Source organism: Cryptomeria japonica, chromosome 11, assembly GCF_030272615.1.
Source record: "Cryptomeria japonica chromosome 11, Sugi_1.0, whole genome shotgun sequence".
NCBI lineage: Eukaryota > Viridiplantae > Streptophyta > Pinopsida > Cupressales > Cupressaceae > Cryptomeria > Cryptomeria japonica.
Window position 1 is genome coordinate 306920413 of NC_081415.1, and position 13874 is coordinate 306934286.

The 13874-nt window shown below is 39.0% G+C and overlaps 1 protein-coding gene across 7 annotated transcripts in view; it reads right to left on the reverse strand.

Annotated features, from left to right (window-relative positions):
• Positions 1–13874, reverse strand: part of LOC131071984 (twinkle homolog protein, chloroplastic/mitochondrial) — a 270809-nt gene that overhangs the window by 91270 nt on the left and 165665 nt on the right. For all 7 annotated transcript variants that reach the window (XM_058008018.2, XM_058007998.2, XM_058007986.2 and 4 more), the window contains one exon: positions 595–678. In XM_058008018.2, coding sequence (XP_057864001.1) covers positions 595–678 — 84 coding nt within the window. The remainder of the gene's footprint in view (positions 1–594; positions 679–13874) is intronic.

A 13874-nucleotide genomic window follows, 5' to 3' on the forward strand; every position in this document is an offset into this window, starting at 1 on the left:
AACAGAAAAATATTGCCTTATCAAATGTATATTTTTAGAGGCTCCCCATTTTATAAGCTTACTGAATTACCTACAAGAACAGTTTCAAATTATCCCCAATACTGCTTCTGCTCAGTGAAGTTTCAGACCTACCAATGAAAATATTTATATATTTATACATACAAACACACACAACCAGAAGGGGCCATGCTATGGTTACCAATAAAGTCTCAAAATAATGGCACCTGTAAATTAACTTATTATTAAATAGGTTTAATAGAAATTCTAGATTACGTTATCCTATCTTCTGCAGATAAATAAACTTCAATTATAAATCTTCCAGTTGATGCCCAAATAATGCAGCCAAGGGTAGATTTGACAGGAGCAAAATTTGTGTTATATTTTCAGTTTTGATGAAATGCATGTTAGCATGGACACACCATATACAAGATAATAGAGTGAGGTAGGTGGTGACCCAGCCTTACAGCAACTCTCCCAATAGGTTGACGATTCCGTATTAACCTTACCATATGAGGTTTCCTATCAAAAACAAAAGACAAAATGTAACAAACAATTTTAATAGTGATGCTGCAAATTTATAAAGACACCACTTGCCTTATTAGACAAAATGTTTCATTCAACCACATCTTTCCTTGCTCCAGTTCATCGACGCTCATCCGACGAAGAGAATCTCCATATCTGTAAATAAAAAGACTTTATGATGCATGAAAGAAACAGAAGGAATGCTACATATTCATCAAATCGTATACCAATAAATGTACTCAGATTCAGAAGTTTCTCATATTAATAACATGTATGGGCCAATCAAATCTGAAATGATAAACAGCAGTATCAGCATCTCACAAGGTTTACAAATGCCAGCAATTCATTACTAACAGGCAACGGCAAGACATAAACAGAATAATGTGAAAAACAGTATTAAAAACATGCAGGAGGTATCAAAGCCTTGACAAATTATAGTGTATTTCATATTTACAGAATAAAAATATATCTCATTCAAGTTCAAAAAATATAATCCATATCCAAAAACACTTACCAAGTTTCTATATTTGGATCTTTAAGGAGTGGAAGAATACAAAAAATTCATGAAATTCAGCTCACAAAAAAAGTTAATATTTAAAATATCATATAACATAGATCTATGTAAATTCGGTTTGACTTAAGCAGAGAAATTGACTAGGAGGTACGTTTGCAGAGAAATGACTTTATTTAATTTTAGAAAATGCAAGTGTAAATCTATCCATTCTATTAGAGACCAATTTGGTGAGTCCTAACATTAGGATACAATCGAGTATTGGCCAAATGTTGAGACATGGACCAGCTAGGACTCGAACCTAGGACCTTCCATACGCTGCTGGAGTGCTCTACCACTGAGCTACTGGCCACTCTTGGACCAGTCAATCGTCGGTCCGGGTGTGGCTTATTTCCAACACCAACACCCCCCCTTAAGCCACACCTCTCGTGTGCTTGGGGCTCCTAGCCTGGACCTGGCTCTGATACCATGTTGAGACATGGACCAGCTAGGACTCGAACCTAGGACCTTCCATACGCTGCTGGAGTGCTCTACCACTGAGCTACTAGCCACTCTTGGACCAGTCCATCGTCGGTCCGAGCGTGGCTTATTTCCAACACCAACACCCCCCCTTAAGCCACACCTCTCGTGTGCTTGGGGCTCTGTTATGACCATTTCACACATCGCCCCATTAGAATGGGGACCCCCTCTTTTTGCTTTTGTTTTGCTTTCTCTCTACTTGTTTTTCTCTCTGCTTTTAGGATTTTGAGTGAGTTGTCTGTCTGGGCTAGGGCTAAACCTTTAGGGGTTCTTTTTTGGCATCATTCAAGTTGGATCCAACTAAATTTTGGAAAATTGTTAAGTGTCTCCCTGAGGATTTGAGATTGTCAAAATAATGTAAACCTTTCAGGGGAGTCAAATAGGTCTCAGGTTAGGTCTAGGTTGAATAGGGGTTTTTAGGGTAAGGTCCAGTTTGTTTCCAAGTCGAAGTCAGTTAAGCAAGGTCAGTAAAGAAAGAGAGTCTAGTGGGCTAAGTTAAACAGGGAATGAAATAGATCAAGAGCCTGATAATGTCAAATTCGCTCCTGACCCTTGCTGAGGGTCCAGGGCGAAATTCCTAGTAAAGTGGATTCCCTTCACAATTTTGATTAAGTGTTAACATGTTTGAAGAGGAAATTGTGTGTTCTTGCCTGGAGAGGTTTTTGATAAATTTTTGGAAAGTCAAATGATGCCTGAAATAGAAAAGTCGCCCCTGACCCTTGCTGAGGGCCAAGGGCGAACTTCATCCTAAACACAATTTCTTGTTTTGAGAGGACTTGCTAACTGGTTCCTGGCCTTGAAAATGACCTAACTTTGCCTTGAGAAGTGGTTTGAGACTCAAATTTTGAACAGTTTAGCGTAAAAGGGTAATTTCGCTCCTGACCCTTGCTGAGGGTCCAGGGCGAAAATGTTGTTTAAGCTTATTTATCACTGACTTTGGCTAACTTGTTTTGTGCAGGGTCTCCCGGAACGAGGATTGGACGTCACTTAAGGCAATTGAAGGTTTGAAGACATGAAAAATGATGAATTTTAGAGGCTAAAGATAAATTCGCTCCTGACCCTCTCTGAAGGCCCAGGGCGAAATTTTGATTTTACCTCATTTTGCAGTGAAAAGGGATCAAGTTTTGAACATGAATGGAAAAGGAACAACTCCCTCTACCCGCCTGAAAGAGCTTTAACTTGAAATGATGAAGGACTTTGTTGAAAACCTCAAAATCGCTCCTGACCCTTTCTGAGGGTCCAGGGCGAAAATTCTTATTGGAGTCATTCCTGGCCTTGTTTGGTCAAATTGAGATGTCAAAGGCATGGTGGAGGGTGAAATGAGCATGATAAAGTATCCAGACTTGATTGAAGATGAAGAGATGAAGGAGTTTTGCCCAAGAAGGGTAATTTCGCTCCTGACCCTCTCTGAGGGTCCAGAGCGAAGTTCTTTACAAGCACATTTTTTTGACTTTTCTTGGACATAAACTCTTATTCATAGCATGATGCAAGATGACATCTTCCTTAGCAAAGACATTTCAAGATGAAAAGTGAAGCATTTTGGTCTAGATGGCAAAATTCGCTCCTGACCCTCTCTGGAGGCCCAGAGCAAAATTTTCAAAAGTACATTTTTCTTGCAAAGTCAAAATGATTTTTATGATTGGAATGGATGAAAGGAGGCATGTTTTACCCATTGAATATAACTTGGATGATCAACGAAGAAGCAATCAAATTTAGTAGGGAAAATCGCTCCTGACCCTTGCTGAGGGCCCAGGGCGAAAAACCTAATATTGGACCTTTTCCTCCAAGTTTGAGCGAAGCAAAGCCTAGACACGAGTTTGAAATGATGTTTAAATTACCTTGAAGTAAAAAAGGATCGTTGAGAGTTAGGATTTTGAAGGCAATTATAAAAATCGCTCCTGACCCTTGCTGAGGTCCCAGAGCGAATTTCCAGGGTTCTCTCCTTTTTTTTTGTGGAATTAAGACAAAATCTTGCTTGGATAGGAGAAGGACGTGATGTGTTATGCCTTAGAAGCGATTTGAAGTCTAAAAGATGAAGACATATGCCTAAAACCAAAAAGTCGCTCCTGACCCTTCCTGAGGGTCCAGGGCGAAAATCACAAAAACTACATATTTCCTTCAAAATTTTGCTAAGGCAAGGATAGGCTAAGGTAAAAAGGCCTTCAAAAACATGATGAATAATGATTTGCCTCTAAAACTTGATGATCCTGGGCTAGGAAGGAAAAATCGCTCCTGACCCTTGGAGAAGGTCCAGGGCAAAAATTTTGAAGGAGGATTTTTTTTGCTTAGTTTGGAGGCATTAGCATGATCTAGCTTGGTGAGAAAGTGTTTTGATAAGGAAATGAAGATTTTTAGTCAAAATTGAAAAATCGCTCCTGACCCTTCCTGAGGGTCCAGGGCAAAAAGCACCAAAATCACACTTTTTCTCCCAAGTTGGATAGAGCTAAGTCTAGAAGTCAGTGAAAAGACCTATTTGGGATGCCTTGAAGAAATTTTGAACTTTGAAAAATGCTAATTTTGAGCCAAACTTTGAAAATCGCTCCTGACCCTTGCTGAGGGTCCAGGGCGAAGTCCACATTCCCACCTAAATTCCTCATGCAAAATGGCAAAATTTAAAGTGCAACACCTTAACTGGATATGAATTTACCCTCCAGGGGATTTTGGAGTCAAGATGCGAAATATTCAAGGGTAAAATTGGAAAATCACTCCTGATCCTTGTTTGGACATGGATATTCCCCAATTTGCACTAGATCGCCAAAATTGCTAAATTTGAGGCGTGTGGAAAATTAAATTTAAATTCGCATTAATTTAAAGGCATTTGCATTTAATAAATTAATTTTAAGCCTTGAAAAAATTGAAATTTTATCTTGGAGGCATTTAAAATTAATTTTTTGAATTAAAAATAAGCGCTCAAGGCATTATTTTGCCTTTATTTTGCAAGTCGGCCACCCTTTTTGGAGATTTTATTTATTTTTTACCCCTTTTTTGCCAAGTCGGCCTTGTAAGGGAGTAGGGTAAGCGCTCTATATATTGGAGGAGTGTTGCTTCACATTTCAAATCATTCAATCATTCCTTTAAGTGCGAAATTGGAGAGCAAATTGGAGGTGCAAAATATAGCTTGTTTGGAGCGAATTTCTTCAAAGCGTTGAAGGCTAAGGAGGGTGGAGTTTATTCTTTTTAAAGCTAGAGGAGGCGCAATTCATCCAAGAGAGGGCTTTGATCTAAACTTTGCCTAGCGAAATCCATTTTTTTTGCATCATTTTCAAAGGTCTTAGAGTTTAGTACTCAAGAGGAGGTATGGCGAAATCATCTTAACATCCTTGGTCAAGACTTGACTTTTGGACACTTTTTAGAAAAGTCTAAGTGATTGATTAGTTAATTAGGAAATGATAACTCTAGACTTATCATGAAGTTTCCTAATTAATATCTTGAATCTTCCTTTTGAGTCTTATTTTCTCCCCCCTTAATGCTCAAGGACTAATTTTGAGATGTTGTGTAGGTGTCAGGATGGCGACTCCAAAGTCAGGAGCATCTACTAGTCACCCAGCTCTCATCAAGGAAGATCAGAAGAATGACGAATTGGAGACCAGGATCGTGTCCAAATGGAGTAATATCAGAGACACCAACTTAGGAAACTTCAATGTGAAGAAGTTTCGAGAGGTCCCCTACATTGGCAAGCCATCACCTGTTGCGAAGAAGATAATTGAAAGTGGCATCATCAAGGCGACAGGTTTCCCTCCAGCAGTCAAATGTCATGAGCTGATGATCGAGTGTGCCCACCACTATGACTCACAATCAAGGTCGATCGTATCCAAGGAAGGGAACACCTTAGCTTACCTTTCAGAGGAAGCCATAAGTGAGGCTCTTCATCTTCCAGAGCATAAAGGTATGATTTACAAAAGTTTAGAAGGAGCCAAGTCAATGTATGAGGATGATCCCGACACCTGTCTGAATCTCATCAATAAGAATTGGTTGCTCAAAAGTCGGCCTCGCCTGAACAAGATTCCCAACACACCGCATAGGATCAACTTCCAGGAGGAGTACATAGATTTGATAACTTTGCTCAATCGAGTTACAGGGGCTCCTCAAGCCTTCTACTTCGAAAAGTGGATGTTCTTCTTCATTCAAGTGATAGTCCAAGGAAAAGGAATGCTTCATTGGGCCAGAATTATTAGCAATAGTCTGGATGTGCAATTGAGAAGGCTAAGACCTACCAAATCATTCCATATGAGCTCATATGTTATATATGCCTTGATCAAGAGTTTCGAGTATGCGGGGCTACCTCACAGAGGAGTGATCGGAAGAGGACCCGGAGAAGTGAGAGTTTGTGACTCTTATGTTCATCTGCATCATCCGCCTAGAAGTGACTACAAGTTAGTCAATAATACCTTCACGATGAACATCACTAGGATATTGCAAGGTGGGATTCACAATCAACTATCTCTGGATGCACAAGAACTTGTGAAGAAGTATGGTGCATGGTTAATCCAGTTTCAAAAGTTTACATACATCAGAGTTCGTGGGTGTCCTTCACCTCCCTACATGTTGCCGAGGTATCCGACAGACAGGATAGTGCTACTTGAGGTGACTAGACAGTTGGCAGCTTATGCGAAGGCATCCAGACACAAGCATGGAAATGGAATTCCCGTGCCCATCATATTGGGGAATTCAGTTGAGGTATGTCCTAACACTCAAGCCTCGGAAGATGCAGAGAAAGAATTATCTTTATATTCATTCACATCCTTTGCCTCGCGGGAGAATTTTGATCCTCACAGTTATATGGAGGAAACAGTCGGTAAAAAGTACAAACATGAGTTTCAGGTGGAGGATTTTTGGATGAATCTCTCAAGTGATTTAGAGGTTAAAAGAAAGATGCATTCCAGGCTACCTTTAGATTTCATCAGGAAATGCAAAGTTTATAGAGTAGCTGATCAAGCCCAAGATAATGGCAGATACCTCCAGTCATCCTATGACAAAGAGGATAAAAGAGTGAAGGTAGATTGGAATGAGCCCGAGGTTTTCGACTTGAGAGCTTTGATGGTTCCTGTTTTATCATGTACTCGCACATGGGTGGATGTACAACATCAGAAATTGAGGGAGCAGAATGTATCAATGACTTTTACTTTAGAGGCAAGACCAGAAGAAGGAGAAGCAAGCGTGAGTGAGAACACTTCTCATCCTAGAGGAGCAAGGAGGAAAGAAAGACCTGAGAAAAGGGAATCTTCCAAAAAGAAGCAAGAGGCCAATCGAGATCACCCATCAAGCACATCTTCTCGACATGAAAAGAAGGAAAGCCAAGGGGAAGGTCAAGAGAAGATGGTACCTGAAGTTGATGAATCTATGGAATCTATGGTACAAAATGACAAGCCAGAGAAGGGGCAAACACCTCAACATTCATCAAGCCAATCTCCCCAAGTTGATGCTAATGAGCTACATGAAAAGAGAATAGATGATAGATAATAGTTAGAGCTTAGAGAGAAGAAAGTTATTGTGTAGCAAGATTGAGTAGAAAGAATTTTGAACAATTGTTGTCTATTTGCCTTTGAGATCAATAAAATATTGAAGTTATGGTGTTTTATTGCAATGCTTGTGGCTATCTTCATGGTTGTTTATCTTCTTGAATCATTCTCAGTCGAAGTAGTATTTAAGTTTGAAGGACTAAGTGTTGTGCTTGATCTTTGGTGAGATTCATGTCCAAACCACTAGCTTCTTATTGATTGTGTGGTCAACTGGAGATATTGAGATTGCTTAAACATTCAATCATTATTGAAATATTGATATGTATCTCTATGATAGTATCTATAATCCTTGATGATTTGAAAATCACTAATCACCTTAGAAGATCGCATTAATTCCAGTAGAGTTGTAATTCCTTGGCAATACTGAAATTGGTAGAATCTTACCAAGTCCAACCTACATTGAGCCATTCTTAGGATTAAATTAGAATTCATCTCCTGAAACCTTTATCTTTTGATCTTTTTTGAGAATCTGTTAGTATTAGGAAAATCTTGTTCTTGCAGTCAAACGAAAGTAACACAGACCAGCTTTCTCAGAAAGTGTGTAAGACCCCTTGCAGAAACAACATTTACAACGACCGCTGGTGCTTATCCACACGTAGAGATCCTACAACGAAGAACCTTGAAGTCACCCTGATTGATCCTTTTCGCAATATCTTCAGCATTCAGAGGCTTTAATCAAGAGAAGATAAGGTACCCTTTAGGTATTTTATTCTGTGTTTGGTCGTGTACAAAATACACATCAACAGTCTCCTAGCCTGGACCTGGCTCTTAGCCTGGACCTGGCTCTGATACCATGTTGAGACATGGACCAGCTAGGACTCGAACCTAGGACCTTCCATACGCTGCTGGAGTGCTCTACCACTAAGCTACTGGCCCCTCTTGGACCAGTCCATCGTCGGTCCGGGTGTGGCTTATTTCCAACACCAACACCAAATACAACAAGATTTAGTAACTAAAATTCTAACTTCATCTTGTATTGATGAAGAAGGTCCAGGGCATATCCAATGCCAACCCAAAGCACAAGTGTACGCACAAATTAATTGCATACCCAATCTAAAAAGACTGTGGCACAGAAAAGCATTAAACTGGGGAGAAAGGGAAATGATTGTTGAAGAATGTAATGGACACCCTGGAATGCCCAAAAACCGTACCAATTGCTGCTAGGAATTTTATCAAACAGTTTGCATCCAACTCCTTATTTCTCTGTTTAATGTTTTAAATTCGCTTATGGCTCCGGAAATGAAATGTTGGTTTGTTTTACATGGAATTGAAATCACAGAATATGGACAAGAATGAAACTACAATAATATGCAAACTAAAATTGAACTACTACTGATAAGATGTTATTTTCAGATTTTAATAAAATCAAATACATGGCAGATTATCAACTCACTAATTATTCCAGCATTATTGACATAATACTCCAGCAATCATTTTCAATCTTCCTGCTACAGTGAAATGAATAGTACCCGCGTGAATACTAACTGCGTGAATAGTACCCGCGTGAATAGCAACCGCGTGAATAGTACCCGCGTGAATAGCAACCGCGTGAATAGTAACCGCGTGAATAGTGTTGCAGCAATATTAATTTGTCTTCAACAGGTCCAATATCTTCATAAAATCATCTCCTCAAAATGGCATAAGCATCGGACGAGTAGGGAAGAAGATATGAACAAACATTAAATCTACCTGTAGCCGGAAATGCACCCAATCTACCTAATAATGAAGCTGATAGCAATGGATTCCAAAGGCCAAACCCCAGGGGAATGACGTCTAGAATGTCACAAGAGAGGATAGACGTCCTCTAATGCCAAGAACGGATCTGCAACTCACACATACCAATTCTTCTCATATTCAACCTATCTAATGAAGCCACAAACGCTTTCTTTTATTCTTTTTCCAAGGGTCCACTCAACTCTCATGGGCAATGTGGGATAAAAGATGAGCAATTAAAATGTATTAGCAATCGGACTCTGAATAATGCGAGTGATAGCTCGTCGGAAAGCTCTCACCGAGGAGTATCAAATCCAAACACCAAAACTGGCCTCCACTATGTCCTGCTGACTTACTAAAAATAGTAAGTATGCCTGAAACTGAGTAAATCAACTTCGTTTTGGCCCAAACTGGAAATGACTAGGCCAAAACACTCCAGGATCCCCTTAAACCCTTCGTTAGCCCTCGAGACCATGTAGAACAAGGCTAACGCACACACACTTGGTCAACTGCTAAAGTGGGGACATTACAAAGAATTAAAGATATTTTATAAAAGCCCCACAAGTTTCCCAACGAGGAAGTCACTTGGGAATCTCACAAATCCTTCCAACAACATCCAGGTCTCCCAACTCTAAAAAAGCAATCTTTCTGTTTCAGTTGCTTCCAATCTCCCCTAATTTCTATTAGACAACTTTCAACTCTTTCTTATAGCAGAGGAGAGAGAGGGATGATAGAAGCAGCAGGCACGGGGTGGTGTGTGCTTTTCACTCATAGATGAGCCAAAAGAAAACCAAGAAAAATTCACATTTTACTTTCAAGTTTTGTTCAAGATTGTGTCACTGTTGTAGCTGGTAATGTCCATGATTTGTTCATCCAATGTTTGCAGTTCACATCTTGCCTCCTATAATTTGCTCTAATTTTTACCAGAAGATTTGGTTGTTGTGATCTTTTTCTTTCTATTTTAATAATTCGAGGACCATTATACATCTTATTTCTGCCAGAGCAATATCTGCATATGACACATCTTCAGATAGGAAACCTGTTTTTGCATGTTTGAGCTCTTGCAAAAGGTATTTTAGATAGAAACTTCTAGCATCTTAATTTGTTTCTGTTGAAAAATAGAATCTTAGAACAGTAACCATTATAAATAAAATGAGAATTATACAAGCATTAATTTAACTACACAAAATATGCATGGGGAAAACCCCTTTGGATCAAACACTCCATAAAATGTCATTGCAGTATAAGACACTAACAAAAATGCTTTCTTAAAACACAGACAGAACCTGGAGAACATTTCACTTTACTTCCACATGGCCAATAATTCCTCATGTTGATAGTGATAGAACTCAATATAAAGCACCAAATTCATATACCTCTCAATGAGGGAATCTCCTTGAATACAAGAGAAGGGGTAGCCAAAATACTTTAAGGGGTACTTCTAGCATATATATGTGTGTGTGTGTGCATGTGCGCATGTGTACGTGTGCGTGTGTGTGTGTGCATATGCGTCTGCGTGTGTGCGCGCACGTGCGTGTGTGTGTATTGGAGCCTCAGACTCCTCAAATCAGCTTCTCCCCAGGTTCATTACATAGTGCCCATAGGTCTTAATACAATTCTTTTACAAGTGGAAGATTTACAAAGAGAAGAGCTTCACAATGTGCCCAAAGAGCTTACATCCAAGTATTTAGCCATCCAAAGGTCTTAAAATGCCTATAGGTCTTATTTTCTGAGATCTTATATGTAGAGATGCCATTTATTGCACACTTCTCATCAATGGCTACTCCTTACAGCCAAGCATTTATATAATATTGGAGCATATAATGCTTAGAGGTCTTACATCCAGGATTTAGACATCCTAAGATGTTAAAACGCCATCAATCCTCATTTGATGCTTGAGATCTGTTGATGTGGTTAAAGTCGTATTACCAACTCTATCCGGCAACGCAAAATAGAATGTTGAGTATCCTATCCTCTCTTGCATAAGGAATCCCTAATGCTGTTTTGGATGATCAAAGGGGACAACCTCAAGGTTCACTTTGTCAGGTCATGACTGCGGGATAGCTCAACGGTTTATGTGTTTTGTTGGTAACACAAGGGGCTTACGTTTACAACAAGATGATCTACATCCAACAATGTTGTGATTCTCAAACTACGAAAAATAAAAGCAAAAGAGAAGGGTTTAGGAGACCTAAGGATAGTGATGATAACAGTTAATGCAGCGAGTAGACAGACTTCCATAAACTAATTCTTGTTTCACCAGAGACACCCTCACAACGCAACAAGAACAGTGCAAGCTCCAAAGAGATGAAGGATTTTCATACTAGAGACACTCATTTCGACACCCAATTCTGACGCAGCCTAATATGAATACCTACAATTGAACTAAGCACAGTTTTGGGTTCAGACTAACCATACACAGTGACCTACAATCAGCAGGTCCCCAATGGTATGAACCAAAAATGCATCAAATACCCCCCACACACACACTTTGCCATTAAAATTACTGAACTCTACTTAACAAACTGAAGGAAACCATGCAAACAGAATAAAACCAAAATAACAAATACCAAATTCAATATTCATATATTGATTTTGGTTGTCATTACAACAATTTCATATAGTAGTTCTACTCTATTCTAATCTGCTAACTACAACTAGTTTCTAACTCCTAAAAATCTAACTACTAAAATCTAAACTTCTAACATCTAACTCTTTATAAGAGAGAGGCACCTGCCTTTTGTAGAGTTTACAATTTGAATCAAAGGCCAGGATTGACTGCATCCAAGGGCATTGATCTGCTTTCTAGAAGCTTGGCAGCTTTAACCCATGCCTAGTAACTTTTAGTTGTCCTCCCAACCACTTTCCTAGCTACCGACCACTATTTGACATTAATTTGGTCAATCGGGTAGCTAGAGCATAACTAACCCGTGTCGCTTTGCTTTGAAATACATTAGACGAGGCCCACAGGTAGTTATTTACATTAAAACAATTCAGTTTTGCAAACTGATTTTCTGGAATTAATTCCACCTGTGTATTTCTGAGAATGCATACACTTGTAGCATTTTGTGTGTTCTTCTATCTTTAATTTTGCTGGTGGTCTTCAGCTTGTTGTCCAGTGGTGGTGCATATCTTTGTGCTTCGTTTTGATCTTGCACTCCTGCATCTTCGCTTTCCGGCTTTGATTGCAATCAGGTCTACAATTTGAGCTTTAGGTTACCATCTTAGCCTTTCTCGACACCGTTGATTTGCAAACAATTGATTTCAACCTGAATCAATTACTTTGAAAAATTAAATAAATTTAACAAATATTAAAGGCAATGTCGGGCTTTGTCGGTGAAAATGAAAGATATTTGCCTTTAAAGAAATTTGAATCCCCCTTTGTAAAATTAGGGTTTTAAGATTAAAATGTGCGAGCTCTCACTTGGTTGACTCCTTGGCAAAACTCAACTCCTTTGGGTAAAATGCGAACTTTTAATTTTCTAGCAAAATTTATAAAATCGCAAATCATCATCTATCTCGGGCCTTTGCTTACGAGGAACTTGGTCTTCTTAGTTGCCTTGTGCGATTTTGGTTTACACTTGAAGCATCCCTTTCACTCAAACACGAAATTCGCCCTTTTACCTTAAAATGTGCAGTTTTATTTGCTGTGTGAGATTCCATTTTAAATGCCCCTCCCTTACAACTAGCAAACTTGGCCATTTTAGAGAAAAATGCAAGAATTAAGACGTCTAATGTCAAGCTCGGCCTTATATGGCGAAATGTGTGATTTTTCTTTTATTTTTTTAAAAAACGTATTTGTTGCTCTCTTTAAGAATTTCGGCCATTTCAATTGTAATGAGCGAACCTTTTCTTTTGCAAATTAAACGCCCCTTTTCCCTTGTTATGAAAGCTGAATATTTTATTAAGAAAGTGCCCTTTTACCAAACGCCCTCTACTTGATACAAAACTCGGCCTTTTAGGAGTTTTGTTCGAATTTCACATCATGCTTAAAACACCTTTCACAGAACTCGGCGATTTTGGAGAATGAGCGATTTTGTCTTTTTTGTTTTGCAAACCCGGCTCTTGCCAAACTAAGGATTTCATAGGAAATGAGCAAATTTGTTTGAGCTAAAAGCGCTGAACTTAGGTTTATGCTCATACCGCTTTGCCAAGTCCATTCGGACTTTTTAATGAAAATGTGTGATTTATTCAAAAGCCAAAATCAGCGAACTTCTGGTCTTGAGTTATGCGATTTTACTTTTATTTCAAACGCACCTTCAATAGACTTGCAAACTCGGGCTATGAGAGGAATTTGCACGATTTTTTGCTTTGTGCTTAAAAATGCCCTTTCTGACTTGGGACAAACTCGGGCATCTCAACTTAAATGTACGATCATGCTCCTCTTGGTTATGAACGCCAAACTTTGGCCATTTCACACAAAGTGCAAACTTGGTATTTGCACATGAAATCCGGGATTTTGAAGTAAAATGCACGATTTTTTTGAGAAACTTGGAGTTCATCTGCTTGCAAATTCGGGTTGATGGCGACTATAAGAGTCGAGGGGCCATTTCAGCAGATTTGGAGACAGTAAAAACGAACTTCACTTTGCAGACCCCCCTCTCTCTCTCTCTCTGTGGCAAACTTTCAAAAACAATAGGGTGGCAGGGGGGGGCGTCCCCTGTGAAGTAGGGTGTGTGTAGAATGCACAACAAGGTCTTATAAGGAAGAGATTGTATATGAATTTGATGAGCAGATTATAAGGAAGAGATTTTGATCTCTTTGTATTAGACTTATGACCAGATCTATAGCAGTTTCAAAGGTGATATAAAGAACTTCAGTTTGAAGAGAACTTTGTGGCAGACTTATAGTCATTTCGTAGCATTTGAAGATCAAGTTGAAAGGGAGAACTATAGCATAAGTTGTGGAGACTCTATTACTCTAATCTGAAGGCTTAGTTGAGCAGCAACAATTTATAACATTGAGGCATGTATTTCAAGTATACAATCAAAGGAAGGTATCAAGATAAGTTTTATCCCCCAAACTAGTCTTAGAATCTAAGTTAAATATAATAGTGAAATATCTTCAGAATTGATAACATAATATTTATA